Here is a 27,568-nt window from a genome sequence, read left to right as displayed (position 1 = left end):
AATTTTACTTGGATGGCTATAAGTCCTCAGAATTTTCTACTCAAGCACTTTGCCAACTCAGCTGAGTATACTCAAGGCTGGCAATGATGGAGATAGGAACTCGGGATCTGGGATTGAACAGAAAACATGGAGTACTAACATAATGTTACTGCAAAGCATGATTGAGGGCTATCTGGCACATTTCTCTTTCTGTTTCTTTCAATCAATATCGCGAAGCTATGGATGAAGGTAACAGGCTTTGAGTATATAATCACAGGCCAGTTCACTCCAGAACAAAATCTGTTTCCTTCCACAAGTTCTTGGTTGCAGTTAGAACTTATCTAGTTTTGGCCTCTTTACATTGTGTTAGAAATTAAAGTTTTGGAAAGAGTGCAAAGGCACATACAGTTACTTATCCATTAGTAAAGGTTTAGTCACAGATATGGATTCAAGGATATGAATGTGTATACAATAGTAGCATTGGGTGACTGGTTCAAAGTATGTAAAGTAGTGAAGAGACTGAAGAATATTTATATTCAGTTAGATAGTTAGGAAGGATCAGAAGATTCATATTTTATTCACTTTTCATGATTTGAGACTCAAGGGTATGGACAACATGAACTGCCCATTTCTAATTGCTTTTAAGAAGGCATATTAAATGGTCTTCTACAATGACTAGAGTCCTCCTGAGAAGTTACTCTTTCTGCACTGTTGGGTTGGAAGTTTCAGTAACAATGAAAGACCAGTGATATATTCTAAGTCAGAATGGCATGCACAGCTCAGAGGATAAACTTTAAGTGATGACTTTTGTACTTCCCTGGCTCCCTTGTCCTCAGAGGTAGAATTTACATAAGTAGAAATAGATTATTAGTTATTTGGTACCAAGGATATCTGGAATATATCAGTTTGATGGTTGGCAACAGTTTGCCAGTCATCTCATGAATGATCATTTTGATGCTTTCTGTCAAAAGAGCTGGTTATGACTTTGATAGTCCTGAACATAAGTATATTTCTTGTAACAAGCAAGAGAAACTCTGCAGATGGTGGAAATCCAAGCACCACACACAAGATGCTGGAGGAACTCAGCAGGCCAGGCAGCATCTACAGAAAAGAGCACAGTGAATGTTTCGGACCTACTGAAGGTCCCGGCCCGAAACATCAACTGTACCCTTTTCCATAGATGCAGCCTGGCCTGCTGAGTTCCTCCAGCATTTTGTGTGTGTTGCTATGTTTATGTAATATATATCTTGGTCTACATGATTTACAGGTCAGCCTTTAATCAGTTTTCTCGTTTTTAGAAGCTACACGTCTAGTGGACATGGATGTGTAGCTTTTTCATCGCACCCGCTTGAAAGATAAAACCTGTATGATTATCTAGAGCAAAATAGTGAGTCCATACATTTTATGGGTTTGATCACATTTGCCAGTGCTCTTTTTCTGTTGCACTCCTAGATTTCTGCTTTTCCATTGTGAGGTATGAAATCTGGTGAATCTAACTGAACTATTTGATATCTCTTCTTTCTATCTATTCCTTTTCTTTAGCTCATTTTTTTTTATTTTGTCTGATTATTTTCTTTCAAGAGCATTGTTGTATTTATTATGTTCAATAAACTTTCAGCAAGTCAGGGCTTTGGTTAAGATGTGTGTTTTGTGACATGTTGATATCCACCACCATTTAATTACAGCAAGATTGGAACTGAGGTTGAGGCTGCATATGTGTGAGAGCCCTGCCTCACTGTGCTGTTGGGTCCCGATCCAGCAAAGATGAAGGCAGTGGCAGGAAAGTGTGCAGCTTGGACGAGAATCTCAAAGTAATTTTGTTCCTGTGTTTTTGATCTTTTGTCAGTGAAGGGTGCATGTCTAGAAAGTCATATTAGAGAATTCTGGATGTATGACAGCAGTGTGTTTTGTAATTGATGTACTTTTGAAGATTTGTAGTGCTTGATAAGGTGCCACTCAAGTAGGCTGCTAGTTCCTGAATGGTGGATTTTGAGAGTTGTTAGCATTGCAGTCACCCCGGCAAGAATTCAGCATCGTCAATGGAGGGGAATAAGCAGTCAACATTTCGGGCCAAGACCTTCATCAGGATCTTGCCTCTTCTCGGCCTGAAACATTGACTGTTTATTCCCCTCTGTAGATGCTGCCTGACCAGTTCCTCCAGCATTGTGTATGTGTTGCTCAAGATTTCCAGCATCTGCAGGATCTCCTCGTGTAAGTATTCCATTGTGTTTCTGATTTGTACCTTATAGGTGATGGAGAAGGCTTGGGTTGTCAGGAGGTGAGTAACTCATCTAAGGATATTTGGCATTTGACACGTTCCTGTAAGCACAGTATTTATGTAGTCAGTCTAGTTGAGCTTATGGTCACTGGTAATGTCCAGGCTATTGATAATGGGCTCTTGGTAGTGGTTTTGCCATTGAACATCAATGGGAAGTAGTTCAACACTTCTATCAGGAATGGTCTTTGTCCAGCACTTCCGAGACACTTTCCACTTACAAGCCTGAAGACTATCTAAATCTCACTACGTACAAGCACGAGGTGCTTCATTTGCTGAACAATTAAACATTTATCGTAATATCAACATAGAGCTTTCATCTGGTTATCAATAAGCTGAGACTTAATCAGTACAGTAGTTCAGCATAACCTGAATAAGTAATGTACAGTGGATTCCGGTTAATTGGGACACATCGGGACCAGTACATTTTGGCTCAATTAAGTGGCTGCCCCTCTTAGATGAAGTTTCACAGAAATAGTTTAAAAGATTTAAAAGGAGAAACTGAGTAACAAATGATGTATTTAAATGAAATATGGGACAAATTAGAACACTACTGATATTACTACAGTACCATAAAACCATGTATTAGTTCCTAATAGTTATCTACAGAGGAATTAATCCTGTATACACAATGAATAAAATCGGCACGGGTACAAATGTTCTTCATACAATGTTATCAACAACTGCATCCTCCCAAATCTTCATTTTCATTGTAATATTCAAGATGATTGATGCATTCAAATTCTTAATAGTTCCTAACTTGTTGAAGTTGTGAAATCGTTTCATTTTCACTGCCGGCTGCAACGCTCCCTCTAATTTTTTTCTTACAATCTTCTAAAGATTTTACTTTGCTGTGTGCAGGAAATTTTTTCTCAGCCTGAAAACTGCATGACACTTTAATAAAACTTCATATAAAAGAAAACTTCAGCTGCTTGGCAACAAAGGCTACGTGCATGGGAGCATTTCAGTTACAGTGCCCAGCTGTTTCTGGCACCTCCAAGCCTGAATACTTGAAACCACAGTGACCAAAACAGTTCTGAATTTCTTGGCAACTGTCAGTGACAGAAATCACAGTTTTTTAAACAGAAACATACGTAGGTGACTCTATTCAAAAACTGCTCGCTCTAAACATGTTGCTGCGTCTATGCATACAACTGACATTCGTAAGAAACTGTTCCACAAGTCTTCTATCCCAATTAGGCTGCATAGAGTCCCAAATAAATGAAGGGAGACCCGGCTATTTTCTCGATTAGTTTGTGGTCTTTAAGGGTTGCCCCAAATAAGCGGATGGCTCAATTAACTGGAATCCACTGTAACTGAATATTCTATGTGCTTATTAGAAAATAACAATCTGATTTTCAGGAAATATTGTCCAGGGTATTTGATAAAATAGCAGAGGTGATGCTGAAATAGTAATACTACTTTCTGTACTGACAATTCATCATTCTTTACAGTGAATTTGTGATCTTAAAAATCTTGGTTAATTGCAACTTACTGCATTCTCCAGATCTGTTTTTAAACTCATTTCTTAATGTCCTGTCTTTCAGAAACAAAGGAGGAATTGGAAGAACTAATGACGGATATTAAGAAGACAGCAAATAAAGTCCGCTCCAAGTTAAAGAGTAAGTATGTGATTCTGCATCCAAAGCAATTAAATTATTCATGGTTCACTAATTCTGTTTTTGGAGTCACGAAGAGTTGCAGCGAAGAAAGTAGTTCTTCAGACCTCTGAGTCCACAGGTTCGGAAATTGCACCATCTCGGATCGCAAGACCCTGCAGCGGATAGTGAGGTCAACTGAGAAGATCATCAGGGTCTCGCTTCCCGCCATTACGGACATTTACACTACACGCTGCATCCGCAAAGCAAAAAGCATTATGAAGCACCCCATGTACCCCTCATACAAACTCTTCTCCCTCCTGCCATCTGGGAAAAGGCACCGAAGCATTCGGGCTCTCATGACCAGACTATGTAACAGTTCCTTCCCCCAAGCCATCAGACTCCTCAATACCCGAAGCCTGGACTGACACCAACTTACTGCCCTATTGTCTTGTTCATTATTTATTGTAATGCCTGCATGTTTTGTGCACTTTATGCAGTCCTGGGTAGGTCTGTAGTCTAGTGTAGTTTTTTTCTGTGTTGTTTTTTACGTAATTCAGTCTAGTTTTTGTACTGTTTCATGTAGCACCATGGTCCTGAAAAACATTGTCTCGTTTTTACTGTGTACTGTACCAGCAGTTATGGTCAAAATGACAGTAAAAAGTGACTTGACCTGACACACCCATACTTATTCTACATTTATTCTCCCCACATTCTAAATGAGCTGCCTTGAGATTTTATTCACACACAAGGTGAATTTCCATTGGCTAATTAATCTGGCAACCTGAATGTATTTGAGATGTGGGAAGAAACCTCGAGTATGCCCATAAGAAGAGCATGCAGTCTCCACACAGACAACAGCTGAGGTCAGGATTGAACCCGAGTCTCTTACACTATGAGCAGCAGATTTACTAGCTGTACCATAGTACTGCCCCAAAGTCTAGCTTCCCTTCATTTTAATGCTTTTTCCTAGAATTGTACAGCATAGACCATTATTATATTGTATCATAACCTGTACTGATGTTCTGAAACATTAATTTGTCAATCCCACTGTCCTGCTCTTTCCCTGTAGTGCTGACAGTAAATAGATTCAGTTCCCTTTGATAAGTTGCTGTTGAATCTGCTCCCATTATGCTTTCAGGCAATCTATTCCAAATCAACACGCTGAGTTACAGTAACTTAAAAGCGGAGGAACTGTCATTTTTATGTTGATTACCTTAAATCATATGAACCACACTCCCTTAATGACCCTTTCTGTTATTTCATTAATGAACTCAGTTAAATTAGTTGAAAGCAGTTCATATTACTTTTAGCAATCATTTAATTATTGTTAATCAAAGGCACTGGATGTCAGACTGACTGGCCAATGATATACATATTCATCGGCCTGCCTGAGAAAGTGTGCAAAACTTGCAGTTCTTTATTCATCTGAAACACTCCCGTGTCTTGGTAAAATCAAAACTTGCTGCAGGATCCTCTGAAATTTCTATCCTTTCTTAACTCAGCAAATTGGGATAGATAGATAGATAGATAGATACAAATTGGGATAGATAGATAGATAGTGGCGGAATGTTTACTTAGAGCATTGTCAACTCGTTATTCCCCCCAGTACTAATCAACAAGCTTCAAAGCCTGAGCCTCTGTACCTCCCTGTGCAACAAGATCCTTGACTTTCTCATCGGGGGACCACAATCAGTGCAGATCGAAAATAACTTCTCGCTGAGAATCAACAGCAGTGCACCTCAAGGATGTGTACTTAACCCATTGCTCTACTCTTTCTACACCCGTGACTGTCTGGCTAGGCACAGCTCGAGTGGCGTGTATAAATCTGCCGATGACATAACTGTTAGTAGAATCTCAGATGGTGATGAGGAGGCATACAGGAATGAGATAGATCGGCTGGTTGAGTGGCGTCACAATAACAGCCTTACACTGAATGTTAGTAAGACCAAGGAATTCGTTGTGGACTTCAGGAAGGGAAATTCGAGGGAATGCATGCCAGTCCTTATCGAGGGGTCAGCAGTGGAAAGAACATCAAGTCCTGTGTGTTAATATCGCTGAAGATCTGTCCTGGACCCAACACATTGATGCAATTACAAAGAAGGTGCATCAGCAGCTATATTTGATTGGGCATTTGGGGAGATTTAGTACGTCACCAAAGACTCTAGTAAATCTCTACAGATGTACTGTGGAGAGATTCTAACTCTGATCTGATTCTCACCTCAGCGTCTGATGTGGAGGGACCACTGCACAGGACTGGGAAAAGCTACAGATGTTTGAGGACTCAGTCAACTCCATCATGGGCACTAGCCTTCCGGCGTTGAGGACACCTTCAAAAAACGATGCCAATAAAGGCGGCATCCATCATTAAGGATCCTCATCACCCAAAACGTGCTTTCATCATCATTCAGGTGCCTTGCCGTTCGGCGTGGGCGATCATGTCTCTAAATCCATCACGGTCCCTGACCCTCCGAATTGTAGTTGTTGCCTCCCCTGTTTCTAACCATGATGTTAATCCATCTCTCATTTTCAACTTCTGTCTGCCTCTACTTCTTTTTCCTTGCAGCTTTTCAGCTGTAACTAAATGTTCTAATGTCTCTCTTCACATGATGTGCCCAAAGAATTTTGATTGCTGTTTTCTGGTATTTTTAAAGTAATATACGTTTTGTTTTCATTCTCTGTAGAACTTCTTCATTGATTATCCTGTCCGTATATGATATGCATAGTGTTCTTCTGTGGAACCACATCTCTGCTGCATTGATTCTTTTTTCCATTGCATTTGTGATGGTCCATGACTCGCAGCCATACATCAATATAGGAAGAATGTAGCAGCTGAGAGTTCTAAGGCGAATGTCAATTTCTATTTTCTTGTTCGTTAGGATGTTTCTCATTTCTGTAAATGCTGCTCTTGCCATTGCTATTCTTGCTTTTATGTCTGTTTCGCATTTGCCGTCAGATGTTACTCGTGATCCAAGGTACCTGAAGTTGTGCACTTATTTCAGGATTTCATTTCCCAATATGATCCTACAGTTTGGGATATCAGGCTCTAATTATTACCACCAGGGAGGAAGTACAGGAACCTGAAGACAGACATATACACTCAGTGGCCACTTTATTAGGTACACCTGCTCATTAAAGCAAATATCAAATCAGACTGTTATATGTTTAAGACCATGCAGACTTGGTCAAGAGGTGTAATTATTCAGACCAAACATCAGAATGGGGAAGAAATGTGGTCTAAGTGACTTTGACTGTGGAATGATTGTTGGTGCCCGACAGGGTGGTTTTAGTATCTCAGAAACTGGTCATCTCTTAGGATTTTCACGCACAACAGTCTATAGATTTTATAGAGGATGGTGCGAAAAACAAAATAAAACATCGGGTGAGTGGCAGTTCTGTAAGCAAATGTGAGAAGTCAGAGGAGAATGACCAGAGTGGTTCAAGCGGACAGGAGGGCGACAGTAACTCTGATAACAATGTATTACAACAGTGGTGTGCAGAAGAGCACATCTCAATGGGTACATTTAAAGTCAGAGCAATGTATACAATATACATCCTGACATTCTTTCTCTTCGCAAGCATCCATGAAAGCAGAGGAGTGCCCCAAAGAAAGAATGACAGTTAAATGTTAGATCCACAAAGCCCCCTCCAAACTCCCCCCTCCCATGTATAAGCAGCAGCAAAGCAACGACCCCCCCCACCCCACCAGCAAAAAAGCTTTGTCATCGCCCACCAAGCACCCAAGCGTGCAGCAAAGCATCAATAAAGACACAGACTTGTAGTACCCCAAAGACTACTCGTTCACCCAGTAATTCACCATACCACAGGCTCTCTCTCTCCCTAATAAGGGAAAAAGAAGTGTCTCTGTTTCACAGAGACACTTCGAGACATAACAAACAACTCGCTGAGTTATGGTGTTAAAAGCCTGTTGCGTCACCCTTTCTGAGCTCTGTGCTGTACTCGGGCCTGCATGCACAGCACGTCAAGCCTTGAAGTGGACAGTCTGCAGCTGCAGAAGATCACACCAGACTCCACTCCTGCACCTGACTATATTTCTTACTGTAATTTATAGTTTTTTATATTGCACTGTACTGCTGTGCAAAGCAACAAGTTTCATGACATGCCTAATTGATATTAAACCTGATTCTGATTCTAATTGATAGCGCCTCTTTAATCCAATCCAATTTCTCTACCATATATTCCTCTACATTTGTTACTCTTTATTGTAACATGAAAAACATTATTTAGTGAAAGCAAAATATTTATTTCCTGAGATTATTTTATTTTTGGTTTTGTTTATTTTTGGTTTTTAAATGGGCCAATTTCTTTATTTAAGTTCTGACATATTCCAAATATTTGGAAGATTAACATAAAAGTAGTAGGCAGGACCTCTATAGACACTGAATTGTTGGTCACCTGCCCATTTCCTCCTTTGTAGCCCAAAGTGCAGACTTTTGCCTGGAGCCCAGATCCTAACACTTCAGCGCGGTGGAATGCAATGACAGGCTGTCTTAGTATGTACTGTACATCCACCTGCACTTACATGATAGTTTTGACAATAAATGAGGCCCTACCCAAGCTGCTTTGCTGTCAAAGGCATCAATATCATTAATGGTCTGGCTACAAATATTCAATAGTACTTGGAGTTATGCATATTACTTACTTTTATTTACAAATATAAGCCAATGCATCAGCTGTATGCCAACTACTTCTGCCACTGAACATGACTACAGGAGTGATGTTCAGAGGGACTTCAGGTGCTCTCATGAATGAATCGCAATAAACTTGCTGGCAGGCCCAACAGGTTGCCAAAAAGACAAATTGTCTTCTGGCCTTTTTTGATGGTGGTTTTTTTTTAAAAAGGGAAGCTTTTTTGCCATTGTTCAGGGTGAGGCCTTGCCTGAAGTACTGTGAATAGTTTTGATCCCCTTGCCTAAAACAATTACTGGTAGTAGCATTGGAGGTGATACAAATAAGATTTACAAGGTTAATTCATGAGATGAGAGAGGGCTGTCCTACTAAGAGAGACTAATTAGCTCCCAATGCTCCCATTCAATTCTTTGCTAGTTCTGTGCTAGCTATCCTTCCTCTACACTTTGTTCTGATGTCGACCTGAAACCTCGACCATCCCTTAGCTTCCTGAGGTACTGCGTGACTTTGTGAAATCCTTTAGATTGTTATCTACTCCAGTTTCCAGCATCTTCTGTGTCTTGTGTCTCTCTGGGGGGTGGGGGGAGTGTGTTTACACGGAAAGGTGTTAAGGTCTGGCGTACAATGTAATGAGTATTAGTGGAAATGGGTTCAAAAGGGAACAGGATGAATGAAAGTTTGAATGTCAGTGGAAGGAAGGAAGTGGGACGAGCTGGACTGCAGTTGCATGAAGCCAAGTGGGTGATGAGCTAACTGGTACCTTCCATTCTCAAACCCCTCTGTGCTTTGAACATGGCCTTATTACACAAAATCACCAGTACACGATGGCGTTCCTTGATCCCCATGTTTCTGATGTTGAAGCGGTCACTCGAAACGTGACCCAGCGTTCCATTAGCAGACCAGCATCTTCACTCAGGGTCTGTTCATGCCAGGTGTAGCCAAAGCTAAATTATTTTAATGGGTCAGTATTCCATCTTATCAACAAAGCAGTTGATTGTCTAAAGGGCACAAGAACATTCATCAAACTGTTCGATGATGCTTCATTGTTGACAGTCCGAGGATAGAAACAATGAACTTCAGTTTCTATACATCGATTAAATAAAGCTGGTAAAGGCAACAATGCACTCTCCCATGATTGAGAAATATTGAGCAGAATATAAAAATTAAATAATAACTTAAATGACAATTTGTTGGATTAAAAGCTATTAGAGTTAAATACAGTTTCATTGCATGGTCTGACTTCCCATTTGAAATTCCTATCTTCCAGATTTCAACTATGTGGTATTAATTCATTGATAAATACTATGTAGTTCCACTCCACACCTTGTGGCACATCGGGGGGAGGGGGGGCACAGCACAGCAGCCTTGCTGTTTCATTAACATTTGTCTGGTTTTTACAAGCTTGAGTTGCTAGCTCAACACTAAACCCAGCATGGATGGAAAGTATGAAAGGAGACGGCCAGCTTCAAATCTGGGACCACTCCGCCTCGAAGTTTGTTGTGGATGCCACTAGACTACCAGCCGGCTAATATATACTATATCTAGAGCTAAATCGTACTTATACTTTTATTCAAAAAGAAAACTCATTTTGTGACTGAACTTCTTTAAGATCTGCGTTCTGAGAATCTCAATCTATCATTTAAAAGGTTCCCTGCTGAGCTCAACTCTGCAAGAACATTGGTGAACTGCATCCTTTCAACTCAGCCATACTTTCATATATGCCTCTTGTTTAATATATTTTTAAAAATCACTTGACAGCCTTTTATATAATAGTTCTGCTGTAATAAGTCTACCAGAGTCATTCCTGCAGTTGATTTCATGCTCTGAGCTAGTGCAATATAAACCTCTTCCCTCACTCACCTGCAAGAACTATGGAGATGTATGGGCAGACAACATGGATGTACGATGGTGTTAAATGTAACTGGAAGTGCAAGGTTTTGTGGAGGGTATTGTGACGGACATTTGAGTGAAGAACTGCAGCGTGTACAGAAACATTTCTGACCAGAGCAGCAGAATGAGTGGGATGAAAAGGGGGTCCCTAAGTTTGGTGCTTACTGGCTGGTGGCGTAGTGGCATCAGCGTTGCCATCGAGAGGTCCTGAGTTCGAATCCAGCTGGCTCCCTTTCATGCTTTCCATCCATGCCTGGGTTGAGTGTCGAACTAGCAACTCGACCTCACAAAAAAAACCTGGAGAGGGATGGGCTCCACCAGGTTTCAGATGCCCAAGACACGCCGTACGATGAGCAATCACCAAAAAGATCAGTGCAAAAAGTTTGTCGTGACGGTGCCCCGACGACTCCACCAGGAGTTAAGGGCAGGCACACACACTCTCACACACACACACACACACTCACACGCACACACACACTCACACACACGCTCACACACACACACACACACACACAAAAATTTGGTGCATGGTCACACAGATCGTGAGGGATCCCACTCACCCTACTCATGGACTGTTTGTCCCACTCCCATCAATGAGGGGTTACGCTGTATCCATAACAGGACCACCAGACTCAAAAACATTTACTTTCTCCAAGCAGTAAGGTTGATCAACACCTCCACTCACTTATCTTATTTCTTATCAGTCACATTATGTATAGCCTAGCGTCACTTTATTGGCACACAATCTATTTATGTATATAAGCTATCTTATGTATTTATTTATTGTGGCTTTTGAAAAAATTATTATGTTCTTTATCTTTAGTAATATTTTTGTGCTGCATCGGATCCAGAGTAACAATTATTTCGTTCTCCTTTACTCCCGTGTACAGAAATGACATAAAACAATCTTAAACCTTGGATAATTGGGATTAAGAATGAAAAGAGAGCAGAGATATCATAAAGCAGCTGTAACAAGGACGCAGGTTTTGAATTTACTATGGCTCAGAGATGTAAAGGGGGGGAGGCAAGTCGTCCTTCCAAGATTATCTAAAAAGGACTCGTGTACATGCATTTGCCCCATAACACGGAAGACTCACATACCCATCCACGCCTTACAAAGCTATCAGAATTGAGTTCCTGTGCATGCATTTACAGACCAAACAAAAAGTGAGAATTAAGTGTAGGCTTTAAATGCTGGACTTTTAAAAAATGTCATGCCATGGATTGATGGCAATTTAATTTTTGTTGAATCGTGATTAGTCCTGCAGCTCTGATTTTATTTTGGTTTTGTGTCTGGCAGGACACTTGCATTGTTGAATGTGATAAGATTTTGTACGCTTCTTTCCTTTCCTAATCGTGATCCTTTTTGTGAGTTTCAGCACAATTGCTCTATTGCTGAACTTTCTCTTTGCACTGCTCACCTCTGGCACCCTGCCGTTGAATACTACAGTGATATATTACTTTGGACATCTTCAGAGCCTTTGGCAGAGTCTGATACTGAGCATTTATAAATCACTTCTCGCTTTGTCTTTGTTGGAATTGCACTGATAGCTCAATATTTGCTGCTTTTATTCAAGGCTTTCTCAGTGCTCCATCACACTGAACCTATCTGCCCTTAGTCATTTAATTCTGTTCTCAACGACTTCCTGTAGATCTCTCAGCTTCTTCTAATTTCTCTTTGTGCAGTGACTAAACCATCACATCCTGATGGCCTTCAGGGCTTTGGGATGAAATATAAAGTATTCTGTTTTTGAACTGATCAAAGATGTAATCCCTTTGTACCTCGTCTAACTCTCTGCACCCCTTATCCAGAGCCAGTGCAGGTGGTAGGTGAATCTGAGCAGAACATTACTAGACGTTGCTTTTCTGAGAATAGCATTACATTAAGTATCAGAGTAATTACACATTCAAGCTAAGCTCAATAGAATATTTTGGGAAGCCAACCTGAATATTATATGTATGCATACACCTGCATGTCTGCACTAATACTGCATGTATACAAATATTGTATTTAAGATTATTGGATAATTCCACAGTAAATTTGTGGTTAGCATACATGAATGCTATTATATATCAATATTATGCAATTAATAATTATATATTAATAGTATGTAATTGTATATTAATGCTTTCTGACCTGCAGCAAGTTCTTGATGGATTTTATAAAAGTATTTTTCTGCTAGATAACTCTAGTCTTTCCTTTTTACTTCCTCAGGTATTGAACAAAGCATAGAACAAGAGGAGGGACAGAACAGATCCTCAGCCGACTTGAGAATACGCAAGACGCAGGTCGGTGACTTGAATTTCTCTGTATTTCTATTAAGTTATATACTGTAAACGCCAACATGACAGTGGAGCAATGTTTTTACCAAGGTTATTCACATTCAGATCTCCCTTTCAGTCGTAAAAGTGTGGTAAAGCCCCCCCATCTATCACATTCATAGGAATTTAATGAGAGGATTACTATCTGCAGTTTAAGGCGTCAACATCAAGCAGTGATATTTAGCCTACAAGTCTGTTTTCACAGTGATACTGCTCGATACACGATCATTCATATCGGTGTTGATAATCTCCTTTGCCACGCGACATGATATTCTTCAACTGTGTAACAAAGATGCAAATGCTTGTGCTCTCATCATGGGGTCATAATGGACCCTTTAGTTCTTTGAGTCCGTGTCAACCACATCCCACCCATTTATGCAAATCCATTTCTCTATTCTCCCTACGTTCACATCTGCTCCTCTCAGGTTCTGCCACTTACCCACTCGTTAGGGCAAATTTATAGCTGCCAATTAACTTACCAGTCCAACACATCCTTGGACTGCAAGAGGAAATCAGAATACTTGGAGGTCATGGAGAACATGTAAACTCCACATAGACGGGACCCTATGTCAGGACTGCCTCTGACGTTGTGAGGCAGCAATTGTGTCATTGTGCCACCTTATCATGTTATTGGCATGCTGTTACCTCCTTCTGACATCCATACTTGTATTGTCTTTCTGCCATTTGGACTGGCACTCTTCACTCCCTGCCAACCATGATGGCATTCTCTCCCCACCCACTCACATGGTTACACACTGTGCATCCAATTCCCTTGCACTATTCATGAATCGCATTGTCCTACTTCACTTCTGCTGTTCCACCTCCCATTCATGCTGATGTTGCATTCCCTTTCCCCATTGTTGTTACTGGCACTCTTCACTGCTGGGCCCCTGCCCACCTCTTGCCACAACTCACAGTTGGCACTAATCCTCCATTTCTGCTGGATTCAAATGTGCTCCATGCTGTGGGTGGAGGTAAACAATGGCACAACTAGAGCGTAGTTCAACCTCCAGAACAGAAACAGTGCGAAATCAGAGCCAAGATGGGAGGTGAGGGCTAGAATGAGAAGTAACACTGATTTCATTCTGAAAATGCTCTTCATTGATGATCTGGCACCAGTATGAAAGGCAGTTACAAAAGACACAGCTCTGCCACTTAGAATTCGACAGTATTCTCGTGAAGGGCACGCTCATCTGGCTTAATTCAACTGCAATTTCAGTGCATGGCTGACTTGGGTGTCCTCTGGAAATAATCTAGTCGCAGTAAAAATTGTTATCACCCCCTCTGAGCCCGATGTATGGACAACGATTCAGGCACTGGGCCGGATTGAAAAGATCCAGGATGAGGAATGGGCCAGTTCAGCTGGCAGCTCCACTCTACACTGAGCTAAGGGTCTGGGGATAGGACCCTCTTTGTGGACTTCAGTTCAGAATGCTATTTGCTTGTGTTCATTGCTTGCGTGATGTGATTTTTTCTCTCTCTCTCTCTCTGCACATCGGGTGTCTGACGGTCTTTTTCAGTTTCTTTGTTTCATGGCTGCCTGTTAGGAGCAGAATTTCAAAGTTGTATAACGTATGCGTACTTTGATAATAAATGTATGTTGAACTTCTTTGGAACTAGTGAAGGGCAAAATATTTATCTTCAGAAACAATCAACTTAAAACTGCTCAATTTTGTCTTCAAATGTCTAACTTTGTTACTTAAGATAAACCTGACTAAGCCAAGACTAGTGTGCTATTATTTTGAAGAGTTAAAAGATATCAAGGTATACTTACAAAATGCTGGAGCAGTACAGTAGGGGAGGCAGCATCTTTTGAAATGAATTAACAGTTTACGTTCCTTCAGGACTGGAAAGGAAGGGGGAAGATGTCAGAATAAGAAGGGAAAGTGGTTAAGCTGGAAAGTGATAACTAAAGCCAGGAGGGTGGGGGAGGAGAAATGAAGTAAGAAGCTGGTGGGGGGGGGGGGTACGATGGGTAGAAAAGGCAAAGGACTGAAGAAGAAGGAATATGATAGGAGAGTGACCATGCGAAGAAGGGAAAGAGGAGGGGCATAAGGGGGAGGTGATAGGCAAGAGGTAAGAGTCCAGAGTGGGAAACTGAAGAAGAGGAAATGGGGAGGAGAAAAAATGACCATAAGTTGGAAAAATCGATCAAGCCATCAGGTTGGAGGCTACTCAAATGAAATATGAGGTATTGCTTCTCCAACCTGAGAGTGGAACAATGTGCACAACAAAGAGATACCCAATTTTCATTAGATGACATCAACAGTCTTGCAGGTGAAGTGTTTTACCCAAACGGTCCTTCCAGCTTAGGAACTTTGTTGAGCACCAAGCAACAAGCACGATTTACTGGTATACAACTATTTTAATTCTAATTCCCATTCTCATTCTGACATGTTGGTCCATGGCCTCTTCTACACCCACAATGAGGCCACTCTCAGGTTGGAAGAGCAGCACCCCATATTCCATCTGAATAGCTTACCGCCTGAAGGCATGAACATCGATTTCTCTAACCTCCAGTAATTTATCCTCCTCCCTCTTCACTCTTCCTCCATTCCCCCCTCTAGCTCCTCTCTTACCTCTTCTTTTCCCACTTGCCTATCGCCTCCTCCAGGGCGTCTCCTTCTTTCCTTTCTCCCATGGTCCACTCTCTTCTCCCAATAGGTTCCTTCTTCTCCAGCCCTTTACCTTTTCCACCTATCACCTCCCAGCTTCTTACTTCATCCCCTCCTCCCCCACCCACCTGCCTTCAGCTATCACCTTCCAGCTTGTCCTCCTGCCCCTCCTCCACCAATCTTAGTCTCACATCTTCCTCCTGCCTTTACAATCCTGACGAATGGTCTTGGCTTGAAGCGTTGACTGCTTGTTCTTTCGCATAGATGCTGCCTGACCTGCTGACGTCCTCCAGCATTCTGTATGTGTTACTTGGCATTTCCAGCATCTGCAAAATCTCTTGATTTTAAGATACACTTAGTTAATATCTGTATCCATAAGTGAGTGAATGCAATGAAAAGTCATAATCCAAGAAACAGTACAATGAGAGAATCTCCTAACCAGAGACTCAAGAATTAGAATTATTTTGTACTCGAGATCTTTAGCACTTGTTGAAGTTCACCAGTTTATAATAAAGCTACTGGCTCAGACAATGTTATTTAATCAGTGACCATAATAGCAAGAAATATCCCTGGAGTTCAGGGTCCTGTTATTGGCTAGTAAAGAGATCGATACTTAAGATCTAAGCCCAATCTAAGCGTGCACACTATACATTGCATCTGCATCAGCAAAGCAAACAGCATTATGAAGGACCCCACACACCCCCTCATACAATCTCTTCTCCCTCCTGCCGTCTGGGAAAAGGCTCCAAAGCATTCGGGTTCTCACGACCAGTCTATGTAACAGTTTCTTCCCCCAAGCTATCAGACTCCTCAATACCCGAAGCCTGGACTGACACCTTGCCCTACTGTCCTGTTTATTATTTATTGTAATGCCTGCACTGTTTTTGTGCACTTTATGCAGTCCTGTGTAGGTCTATAGTCTAGTGTAGCTTTCTCTGTGTTGTTTTTTTTTTACGTAGTTCAGTCTAGTTTTTGTACTGTGTCATGTAACACCATGGTCCTGAAAAACGTTGTCTCATTTTTACTATGCACTGTACCAACAGTTATGGTTGAAATGACAATAGAAGTGACTTGACTTGACTTGACTTGAAAATCAGTCAGAAGTCTGGAAGTTGAAACCCAAAGACTAGAGGCTTGTCCTGGAGTAGGAGGACTGTCTGAGTGTGTGTGTGTGTGTGTGGGTGGTGAGAGGGAGGAAAGGTGCATATTTTGCTGTTGTTGTTTTGTTGCTTGTTGTGCTCTGTGTTGTTCTGCCGAGTATTGTGGGCATGCTACTTTAGATCCAGAATGTGTGGCCACACTTGTGGTCTACCGCTAACCCACCCATACATTATGTTGGTTGTTGACACAAACAATGCACTTCACTGTGTGTTTCCATGTATATATGAAAAATGAATCTGAATTAATAGGTAAGCAAGAATCTGTGATGAGGTGAGACATGGTGTCACCTACTCACTCAAATTCTGCTGGTTGCTGCAAGAAACCCAGCTGATTTTGGTTGAAAGTTTTTAATATGCCAGTCATATTAGGTGGCTGCTCCCAGAATGAAAATGGCCTTAAACTGGAGCGTCAGGATTGTTTGTTTTAAAACCTAGACATCAGGAATAAATAGGGGAACATACGCTCTTCTGGAGTTTTGAGAAGTGGGGCCCATGTCTATGAAATAAACAAGATGTGAATTGAAATTGAGTGTGATTTATTTTTCCTGAGCGCTATTGGGGTCGAATCAAGTGGGATTCGATGAGAAGGTGTGAGAGTCAGATTCTTTGTAGTACCGCAAGCAAATATTGATGCCCAAAAAAGTTACCTGAAAGTTTTATACTTAAATATGACTTGATCCCTAGAAGTTAGAGACAAATTCTTGAGGTTTCTGAATTGCCTAAGGGCTGTGTGTGCCAAAGAAAAATAAGGATATGTTCCGGAAGAAATGAATTGATTGCCTGAGATGTGCGGCATCCTTGATCCTGGATGGGGCGGGTGGGGAATACAACATGATATTTGACTTTCATCCAAAGATATCTGCAAGATGTCCCTCTGGCAGCTCCATTGAATTCTAGCCCCTGCCAGGCCAACATGAAAGAAAATGGAAAAGCCGCTGGCAATACTCCCAAAGATGGGAAGAATCTTGATCCTTAAGGTTGCTGGGTAAATACTGAACAACAAATTTTTCTTCGAATAAATGTCCTTGGCATCAGAAAAGGTACTTGCTTTGTGAGATTATAGAAATAGCAACACTATTGACTCATCCCTGGTTTCACACCTTCTGAAAATGGTCAAAATGTAACAAGATTAAAGCCATATAAATTAATGTGGCCACCAAATCTGTAAACTTTATTCACCAGCATTAGGCTCACCAACTGTGACTATATTCCATTGTTTATTCAGGCTAAGGGTTACTCACTGTGCAATTGTACAGAGTCGCTGTTTATTTAACAGGGTTAAGGTTCAACTTCATGCTGGTGCTGTTAAGTATTACATTACATTTGACTCTACACAATGGTACTCCATTTCCAGTCTAAACTAGTGCCTTCCGTTATTTATTATTAATGGCAGTCTCATCATATTGACCCGGAGAGTCTGAAGAGGTTTTTAAAGCTTGTATAAATATTTAGTTTAAACAACACCATTTTCGTGTTCTGCCCAGTATTCAAAGCTGAAATTGCTAATCGGTGTTAGACTCCTTGTTAAAGTATGTAAGTAGGCAAATGGAGTAAATTCAGGCTTTAAAAAAACATTTAGAGTGGGAGCACTTGTAATGGGCCAGCAGACTCTACCACAGTTTAGGGCCCTCTGATAGTGTATTTGGGTTTGCTTCTACGGGAGTGGAGTGCAGTTTAAAATGGCACAAGCATCAATAATGAGTCAATGCCTGTCTCGGTGCCTGGGGACAATCTGCGCCGAGCGGCAGTTGCAAAGTCAATTTGCTGCCCTCTACAGTGTGAGGGGTTTTCGGTTCCTCAACCCTGAGCAGCCAAAGAATCCGTGGGTGCCAGACATTTCACGCATAAGCTGTGTAGTCTCCTCATGAAGTGGCTGAACCCTATGATGTGGTGTATGATGGCATTTTGATTTTCACTGCAAGCATTTTATAAGCTGAATATAAATGAACCATGAGTACGAGTTGAAATAGAGCCTTGTGCTGAATAATTTCCAAGTTGATTTAAACTAGTCAGCACAACAGTACTAGTCTCAGATGCACTGTTTGCTTTTTCTTCACCCCAATGCTCGCTCTGAGTCCAATTATATCTGAAAAATGTAACAACATGAATTTAAGTTTTAATCACTTGTTCATGCTGTTGTTTATATTATTCAGTAATATTATTTGCTCAACACGGCAATGCCAGTGAGAGCACTTTCATTCCAATGGCAATATGTGTTAGCTACTTAAAATGAGGACAGCGACTGTGATCACAGTGCATATTTCTCATATTCGAGCCTTTGGAACTCCTCAACATCTGTAAATTTTGATATTATAATGACTGGACTTGTAATGAATGAAGGTTGCTTCTTACTGGCATCTGCACAAACAGATTTAAAGACTGATCTGAGAATAGTGTTACTATCGATGTGCCAATGACCTTGCAGTTTGTCATTGTCCAGGGAGAGGTAAGTCACCGTGAGAAATAGCATTCAGTGTTGTCAAGGAATCTAATACACACTGAAGAATGGGTCAGACTAATCCATTGTGATCTATTGCCAGTCATAAGCCCCAGACTGCAGGTTTTTTCCTGTATTGTTGGGAGTAAGAAGCTGCGTAATTTTGCTGTTTGTTAAAATGTAGTGTCTCTTTGTCTTTCACTTGCATTATCACTATACTTTTCTATGCTTCCATCTGTTTGTAATAATGTAATCTTACACAGAGTTCCTCAGTATCAGAGTTGATAGCATCACTGTGTAATTGACGTACACAAGCTGTGCAAGTGGTGGACGCCCACAAACATGCCACACTGTCACAACTGAGTGTGCAAGAAACTGAGAAAAGCCAGAAGATATTCATCAAGGGAGTTACACTGTGCTGGGCAGGGATTCAGGATTCTGTGGGGCAGCAAGCAAGATCTCAGAAGACTTGTCCCTTTGGCGCACCGGGTGGCAGCCTTGCTATTTCTTCAGCGCTTTTGTCTGTTTTCTACGATGCTGAGTTGCTAGCTCGATGTTCAACCCAGCACGGATGGAAAGCGTGCAAGGAACTGGCCAGGTTCAAAGTCCAACGTGGATGTCACTACACCACTGGGTGGCCTACTTCAGACTGCAGGCAATCTTTTACCAAAGCAATGTTGTCTCAGTGCCGTTAACAATATGCAGCTTGTGCCAACATCCCTTATGTACTTCTAATTTGTATTTAATAAAGTAGCATAATACGGGTGTCAAGCACATCTTTAAAGACACCTGAAGTCAAATGAAGCCTATCAAATCCAGCAAGACAGATTTAGAAAAATTACTGACCTTTTTTATTGTAGCGTTAGCAGAATGTTCAAGAATGTTTGGAATGGGAGTGAGTCAGTGTGGGAGGTGGGCTTAAGTGTTGGTGGAATGGGGGAAGGTATGGAGAAAGAGAGAGCTCGGGATAGATGAGAGAGAATTAGAGATCATTCCTGAATTCAAGGCTATATGGTCAGATTTACACAAAAATATGACCACTTTAAATTTGACCTTTTAGGACATGGGAACATAGCAGTGTAACTCTCCAGGCAGTGACAGTAGGTGAACAGAATGAAGTGGGACTGACGTACAGACAGCTAATTTAGGGGTGAACATAAGTTTATTCAAGGTGGAGAATGCTAAAGCAGATGTGAGATGATTGGGATGATTGAGTCTGCAGGATACTAGCATAAATGTAATTTTCTGTAGTAGATAAGGAAAGGTTAAATAGCAAGCGGATGACACAGATTGCAAGAGGATGGTTTGCTTTAGGTCAAATATGATGCTGAGCTGTAAACGTTCTGCTTTTGTATGAGAATAAAGCTTATTAAGGATGTGGAGCTTGGATTAAGGTGCAAAAATTATATTTTCAATCTTATTACACTCTAATTTCACAAAGATGGTGCTGGATAAATGTAATACAATGGTTAAAATGGATGGTAGCGTTTAACACATGGAAGCTGACAATTTCTGCAGAATTCAGTAGCACATAGATGAGAGCAAAGACTGTGAAACTAGACCAAGGATAATTCCTCAGGGAAGTCCAGGGTTAACTGTATGGGTTGAAATGGAATCTTTTACTGCAGTTAATTAGGGATGAATAATGAAACCAAGCAACTCAGTCACAGTGAGCTCAACAAAGGAGGGAAATGGTGTGAAACAACAGAGGTCAAGAAGGGATAGTGGATAAGAGCTACAAGCAATGTCACAACAGCTAAAGCAGATTTGAACTTATTAGGCCAATATGAGCCTAATTGAAGGTTTGTTCATTATTTCCAATACGAGATGAGGAAAACACAACTGGCTGTAGATCTGAGAAATTACAATATCGCAAAGATTTTGACGTGGAAAGTTGGAATTAGCGGTGCTGGTTATGCAGTGGAAATATTTTTGCAGCAATGGTAACAGAGTTTTGAAAGTGAAGAGAGTTCATGAGAAGGAACATCTACAATGTCAGCAATTATAAGGGACTGAAAGGGAAGTTGGGCAATCAGTTTAATAGGAATCATTTTAATAGGATTCAAGAGGCATTTGAAGTAAGCTGATATACAATATGTGAGTGCATTGTTTCCATCCATCAATACATGAATATAGACACAAATCTTTATGTATACATGTGAACATATAGAAATGGATAGATGTACACCTACACAGTACACCCATTTACAAAGATTACAAACACCCTATTGTGCCTGAAGACATCTCACTGTCTGCATTTAACTGTCATTCCAGGCTATAAACCAGTGCTAATTTCTTCTTGAAATGGTATTTTGCAAACTATACCTATTTATCCTTGAAATGAACCAATGTTTTAACATAAAGCTACTCAATATTCATATTTCCTATTCAAGTGATTGCTTAGTCAGAAATTCCACTCTGACATCATAAAAATCGAAGCCAAAGATTTAGTTTCATTTCTAATTCCTCGTAACTCATTCTCCTGAACGTCTCAATTAGATTCAAAGCCTTTGCACTGCTTCAGAATTTCAATAATAAGAACAATGAGATATTCTGGATGCTCAGGAAACTGCGCAGCTTCAGTATCGCTCCCTCCTTACCTGTGTTCTGCTGTAATGGTGATAGCTGTGTGTTTTCTATTTGAAATATCTGGATGGGGGTTGTGTAGACTTTGTTCCCAACCTTGCTTAATATGGAGTATTTGTGCCTGGTTCTTATTGATTTAAGGGAATCTGGAATGTGGTAACTAAGTCATTAAGTTGCACAACACATTATATCACAAGAACAGGCCCTTCAGCCCATTATGTCTGGACTAAATGTAGTGTCAATCTAAACACATCCTGATCTCCTTTCACATGGCCCATATATTCCTTTTCCCTTATTCGTGGATCCGTCTAAATGCTTCTTTAATTTTTCTTTATCTGTTGCAGCCACATCCTACCGGCCCTGTATATTTAAAAAAAACTGACAAATAAATATACTCTTACCTATAGACTCTAGTATTTAACATATCCACTTAGGTGGTGGTGGTGGGAGAGTGGGTTGTGAGTGGGGGTAAGAAGACTAGCTCCTGATGAAGGATTTTTACCTGAACCACAACTGTCCATTTCCCTCAACAGATACTGCTTGACACTGAATTCCTCCAGCATATTTTTTTTCTTGCTCCGGATTCCATCAACTGCAGTCTTTTGCTGCTCTGTTTATCTACCCTACTTACAAATGCCTTTCACAGTTTTTAAAAAAATCTTTTTATTAATTATTATTGATTAACAAAAAAAAGATACATTAAGTCAGTATGTCATTATATACAATAAGGAATTAGCAAATAACTGATTAACAAAGCTAAGCAATAAATCAATAATAATAAGAGAAAATAAAGTGTTAAGAATATTTTTTTGAAAGAAAAAGAAGGAAAAACAAGAACCCCCACTAAATGAAACAAACAAACAAACAAAAAACCCATTGGGAGCACAACCCCGGAGCTATACATCATACAAGTTTGCACAGAAAAAAATATCAATCCGCCGACTCAAATCCACTGCCTTTCCCAGTTTTGCAGCTGCTTAGGACTGCTCTTGTTTTAGTTCTAACATTACCCATCTGATCACTCTTGAAACTATTGCAGTATCTTCTCTTTCACCTTTAGCATCTTGGCTTACCTCATTGTTCGCTTGCATGTTGCTCTTTTGATGACATCAGAAATGGGCATTGGATAAGTTTTGGTATCATTGCTGAAGACACTGTTGAATATTCTATTCCCTCCTTGTTAGCTTCTCTGCCAATCATCCAAACAACCTTTATCTTCCCTATTTAAATAGAGGGATATTCCTTTCAAAAAAATTATGTTCTCTTATCACTGACACCATTCCTTTTCCTTGCCTATGAAGTATTGTTCATAAGCTTACCATCCGAGTTAACTTTAAGCTAAACTTCTGACTATTCTCTCATCTTTAGCAAAGATTACCAACTTCATCTGCCATGACAACTATGCTCCATCCGCCAGAAAAAGCCGGATCTCCCAGTGGCCACCCATTTTAATTCCACTTCCCGTTCCCATTCCAAAGTCTATCCATGGCCTCCTGCACTGTCAAAATGAGGGGGCACTCAGGATGGAGGAACAATACCTTATATTCCATCTGGATAGCCTCTAACCGGATGGAATGAACATCAATTTCTCAAACTTCACCATTCCCCATCCCCTCTTTCCCCCTCTCACCTTATGTCCTGGCCTGTTCATCTCTGGTGCTCTTCCCCCTGTTGTTTCTTCTAGGGTCTTCAGTCCTAGAAACATAGAATATAGAAAACCTACCGGCCCACAAAGCTGTGCCGAACATGTCTTTACCTTAGAAATTACCTAGGGTTACCCATAGCCCTCTACTTTTCTGTGCTCCATGTACCTGTCCAGGAGTCTCTTAAAAGACCCTATCATATTAGATTCCCCCATCTCCAGCCCTGTATCTCCTCCACCAATCAACTTCCTAGCTCTTCACTTCACCCCTCCACTCCATCCTCGTCTTTTTCTCCCCGTCCTGCTGAAGGGTCTCAGCCCGAAAAGTCAACTGGACTCTTTCCCATAGATGCTGCCTGGCCTGCTGAGTTCCTCCAGCATTGTGTGTGTGTTGCTTTGGATTTCCAGCATCTTCAGATTTTCTTGTGTTTATGACAACAGCCATCGTTGCTCCTATCTCAATCCACCTGTCACTCAAAATTCATGCATGATTTTGTCATGTCCTGACCTAATTACCCAACAATCTCCCAATAAGTTTCCTGTTCTCTGTTCTCCATCAGCTTTAGATTGCTGCAAACTGTTTTATTTTCACTGACGAAGATGCAAACAATTTTGCAGAAATGTTCGGAACAAGAATATAATGAAGATGATGAATGAAAGGAAATTAGCATAAAATAAAGGTGGATAATCAATAGCACAGAAAACTAGTAAATGCTCGGGTCCTGATAATTTATATGGTGCTATGCTCCTAAATAAAGGAGTTACACCCGCTGTCAGAATAGTGGGTGTGTTGATAGTCATTTTCTGGAAGTCTGTAGTTTATAGAATAAACCCTGCAGGTTATAGAAGAAGATAGAAAACAGGAAAAAAATGCAGAACAATTAACAACCTCAGTGGAGGAAAAAATGTTGGAAGCCATTATAAGGAATAAGGTAACAGGAAATAATCACTGAGATTGTACATCAACATGGGATCCCCTGTTGAAAAATCTACTATATTTATTTAGAGTTGTGGGTGGTGAAATGGTAAGAGACAACCCATTAATATGATGCATTTGGATTTTTGTAAGCCTTTGAGGTTCCACATAAAGGATTTGTGTGTATTATTGAGGCTAATGGATTGAATATTGCGTGATTTAAAGGATGCAGAGGAGGATATGTGTGTCTTTTTCAGGGTAGTTGGCACTAATTTGTGGGGTAATAGAGGGATCCGTGATATGGAATACTTCACCATTCAGGACAAAGCAACTGTTTTGCTTGATACCCCATCAACCACTCAAAACATTCATTCCTTTTATTGGCGCTCAGTGGCTACAGTGTATAACCACCTTCAAAATCCACTGTATTTAGTGGCCCAGACAAATTTGACAATTGCTTGCAGAACTGTAGTGCCTACCACCAAGAAAGCCAAGGCCTCTGGATGCATGAGGAAACCATCTCCAGCAGGTTTGCTTCCCAATCATGCCTTATCCAGACTTGGAAATATATCTCTGTATGTGCATTATTGGTGAGCCCAAGTACTAGAAATCCCTGCCAAACAGCTAGACTGCAGTGATTCAAGAAAGCAATTCACCGCCACTTCAGGGGCAATTAAGGAAGGGCCATAAATGTCTCACTTTGCTAGTGAAGCCAAGATCTCAAAAGAAACCTAATTTTTTTGAAAAATATACATTACCCTACTTCTGGAATCAGTGGGATAATGGTAAAATTTACAAATGATAAGTAACTGAGGCCTTAGTTAATAATGTGGTTGGTTGCACCAGAAAGCATGAAGATAGGCAGTAAATTGCCTTGCAGAGTGAGCAGATAAGAATGAAATGAAATTCATTATAGCAAAGTGTAAGGGTGTATTGTTTTGATAGGAAGATGATGACTTATTAGTTGGAATGAACAAAGCTAAATTTAGTAGAGGAATGACAAGATGTAATAGTGGAGATGTATAAATCATTTAGAACTGGCAGAGAAAGTGGATAAGGATACTGATTCTAAACAAAGTACTGAGGATTTGTGCATTGCTTAGAATACCAATGTGAGTAGAATACCATAAATTTCTGAAGTGGACTCTTTACAGTTTTGGTATCCATCCCTCAAAAGGATATGGTAGCACTAGACAATATACAGAAAAGATTTATAAGGTGTTAAATAGAAATGTAAATGCGTGGCTTTCATTACAGATTGAGTGGATGGTCAAAAGAGAATAATGAAAGGAAAAGTGAGAGGCTTTTAAAATCTTGAAATGGGTGAGGTGGGATTATTTCTATCCGTGACTGAGCTCAAAGCTAGGGTCATAAGTATACTTGAACAAACAGATAAAGTCAAGAACCTAGAAATTACGTTGCTCAGAGGGGAGTGGGGATGTGGCATTGGCTGCCAAATGGTGTAATTGAAGTAGATAGAATTGGTACATTTCAGTGACGTGTTTTATAAATAATAGGGGGAAAGGAAAGAGTGGGATGTTGCAGCTTGGTGAGAACAAGCAGAATAAATGAGGTTTGTGTGTATTTAATTATGTCACTGTGCTAAACGATGTTGCGTTGCCAGCTCTAGATGGGAAGACCTACTCTCGTCACAATATAGAGGGCAAATAATATGGAGAGAACCTATGGTTGGACATTCAGGGGCCTGGGAATTTACAAAGTTGGGTCTTGAACGGCTAATCTCCTGATTATTCCAAGATCTGCACAAATGAGAATAGAAGTAGGAAGATGTGAAGAATCAATGGGTACCTTGAATCGTGGTGCGGCTGGAAGAGCTTCAGATTTGTTGGGGAGTTGGGCTCAGATCTGGGACAGGAAGCACCTGTTCAGAAGGAGTGAATTGCACGTTGACTGAGCTCAGACCAATGTTTGTACATGGAGAGGGGGAGGAGTTTATCTAACGTGAATTTATACAAAGTTGAACATCAGTAACGTAGATGTGCATGATGGAGTGAATGTGCTGGAGAGCGTTAGAAAAGGAAGTATAGCAAATAGAAACAGGTGCAGGATGCACAAATACAAACACAGCATGTCTGATTAATAGAATTGTTGAGCTGCAAGTAGAACTAGCTGTGTGACAATTTCATGAGTAATACTGGAAACGTTTGTAGTAAGGACTGATACTTGATACTTAGTGTTTGGTAAGGAGGAGAGAAAAGGGTGCTAAAGTAATATTGTTTAGGGAAGACATTGTGGAAATGAATAGAAAAGTCTTCCAGAGAATCTGAACAGAATTTCTTTAATTAAAGAATGAAAAGCAAACAAGCCCTGATCAGGCTTTTGGGCTTCTTTTCCCAGGCAGGAGGAGGGGTATAGAGAGGAAATTTTTAGAGTAGTGACATAGGGGTACTTTGATGTTGCAGGTATCCATTGGGGGAAAATGTAGCTGTTAAGTGAAAAGAGGAGGTGGAAAGAAGTGTTCAGGAGAGCTTCCCTGGCCCGTATATTCTTGGCCAGCCATGAAGGAGGCATGTTGGATATGGTGCCGGGGAATATCAGTGAGATCACTATTGGAGAAATGAAAGGAACAATCTATGCAGAAATTCTAAACTGCAAGAAATCTGACTTCAATTGATTGAGGGGGTGGGGGGGAGAATTTCTAGCCAATTTACAACAGAACCAAATATTGAAAAGAAAACTTAATAGAGCAGAAATGTTCAATGTGCATTTCACTTAGAGAGAAAGAGGGGAGGACCAAAGGCAGGCTTCCTTGGATGATGTTAGATATAGGAAACATGATGAAGGAGGATATAAGATGTATGTTTAAACAACTTGATAGGTTTTGATGAGGCAACAGAGTTCCCACGTAACAGGGTTATCAGCAAAGTAGAAATACATGGAATAAGAGCGATATTGATTGCTTAGATACAAGGTTGGTTAAGTAACAGACAAGAGTTCACAATCGGAATCAGATTTATTTTCCACATGTAATTTATAATAATAAATATATACTCCAAAACAGGTGCTATTCATGGACCTATGGTGGAGGGGAAGAAGCTGTCCCAAAAATATTGAGTGTGGGTCTTCAGGCTCCCATATCTCCTGTAATGAGAGGTAGGAATGAGAAGAGGGCATGTTCTGAATGGTGAGGTTCCATACTGAGGAACCGCCTTATGAAGATGTCGAGGAGTTGTAATAATGGTTGTTTTTCAGACTGGAAGAAGGTGAATAATGATTCTCCCCAGGGATTGCTGTCGAGGCCATCGCTTCATTGATCTATATTACTGACCCAGATTGGGGTGCAAGCCACAATTTTTAAATTCAAAAACGACAGAAGGCTTAGCAGTATTGTGAACTGCAAATTCTATAGTGATAGATTGCTGCAGGACATAAACTGGCTGGTAGAATTGGCAGACGTATAGGAGAGAAAAGTGGAGAAATAAAAAGGAATGCATTTTGTCAGGAAGAACAGGCAATGAAATAAAGGACCTTACTCTA

General features: G+C 40.6%; 1 protein-coding gene across 2 annotated transcripts in view; it reads left to right on the top strand.

Moving 5' to 3' along the window:
• The window catches only part of LOC140731786 (syntaxin-1A), a 301,889-nt gene that overhangs the window by 154,422 nt on the left and 119,899 nt on the right, over positions 1–27,568 (top strand). For both annotated transcript variants that reach the window (XM_073053580.1, XM_073053581.1), the window contains exons 4-5: positions 3,802–3,876; positions 12,608–12,681. In XM_073053580.1, the coding sequence (XP_072909681.1) occupies positions 3,802–3,876; positions 12,608–12,681 (149 nt within the window). The remainder of the gene's footprint in view (positions 1–3,801; positions 3,877–12,607; positions 12,682–27,568) is intronic.

The sequence above is a fragment of the Hemitrygon akajei genome, chromosome 8, assembly GCF_048418815.1.
Source record: "Hemitrygon akajei chromosome 8, sHemAka1.3, whole genome shotgun sequence".
NCBI classification, from domain to species: domain Eukaryota; kingdom Metazoa; phylum Chordata; class Chondrichthyes; order Myliobatiformes; family Dasyatidae; genus Hemitrygon; species Hemitrygon akajei.
The sequence above is the reverse complement of the archived record's forward strand: the minus strand, read 5'-3'. Positions and strand labels throughout refer to the sequence as shown.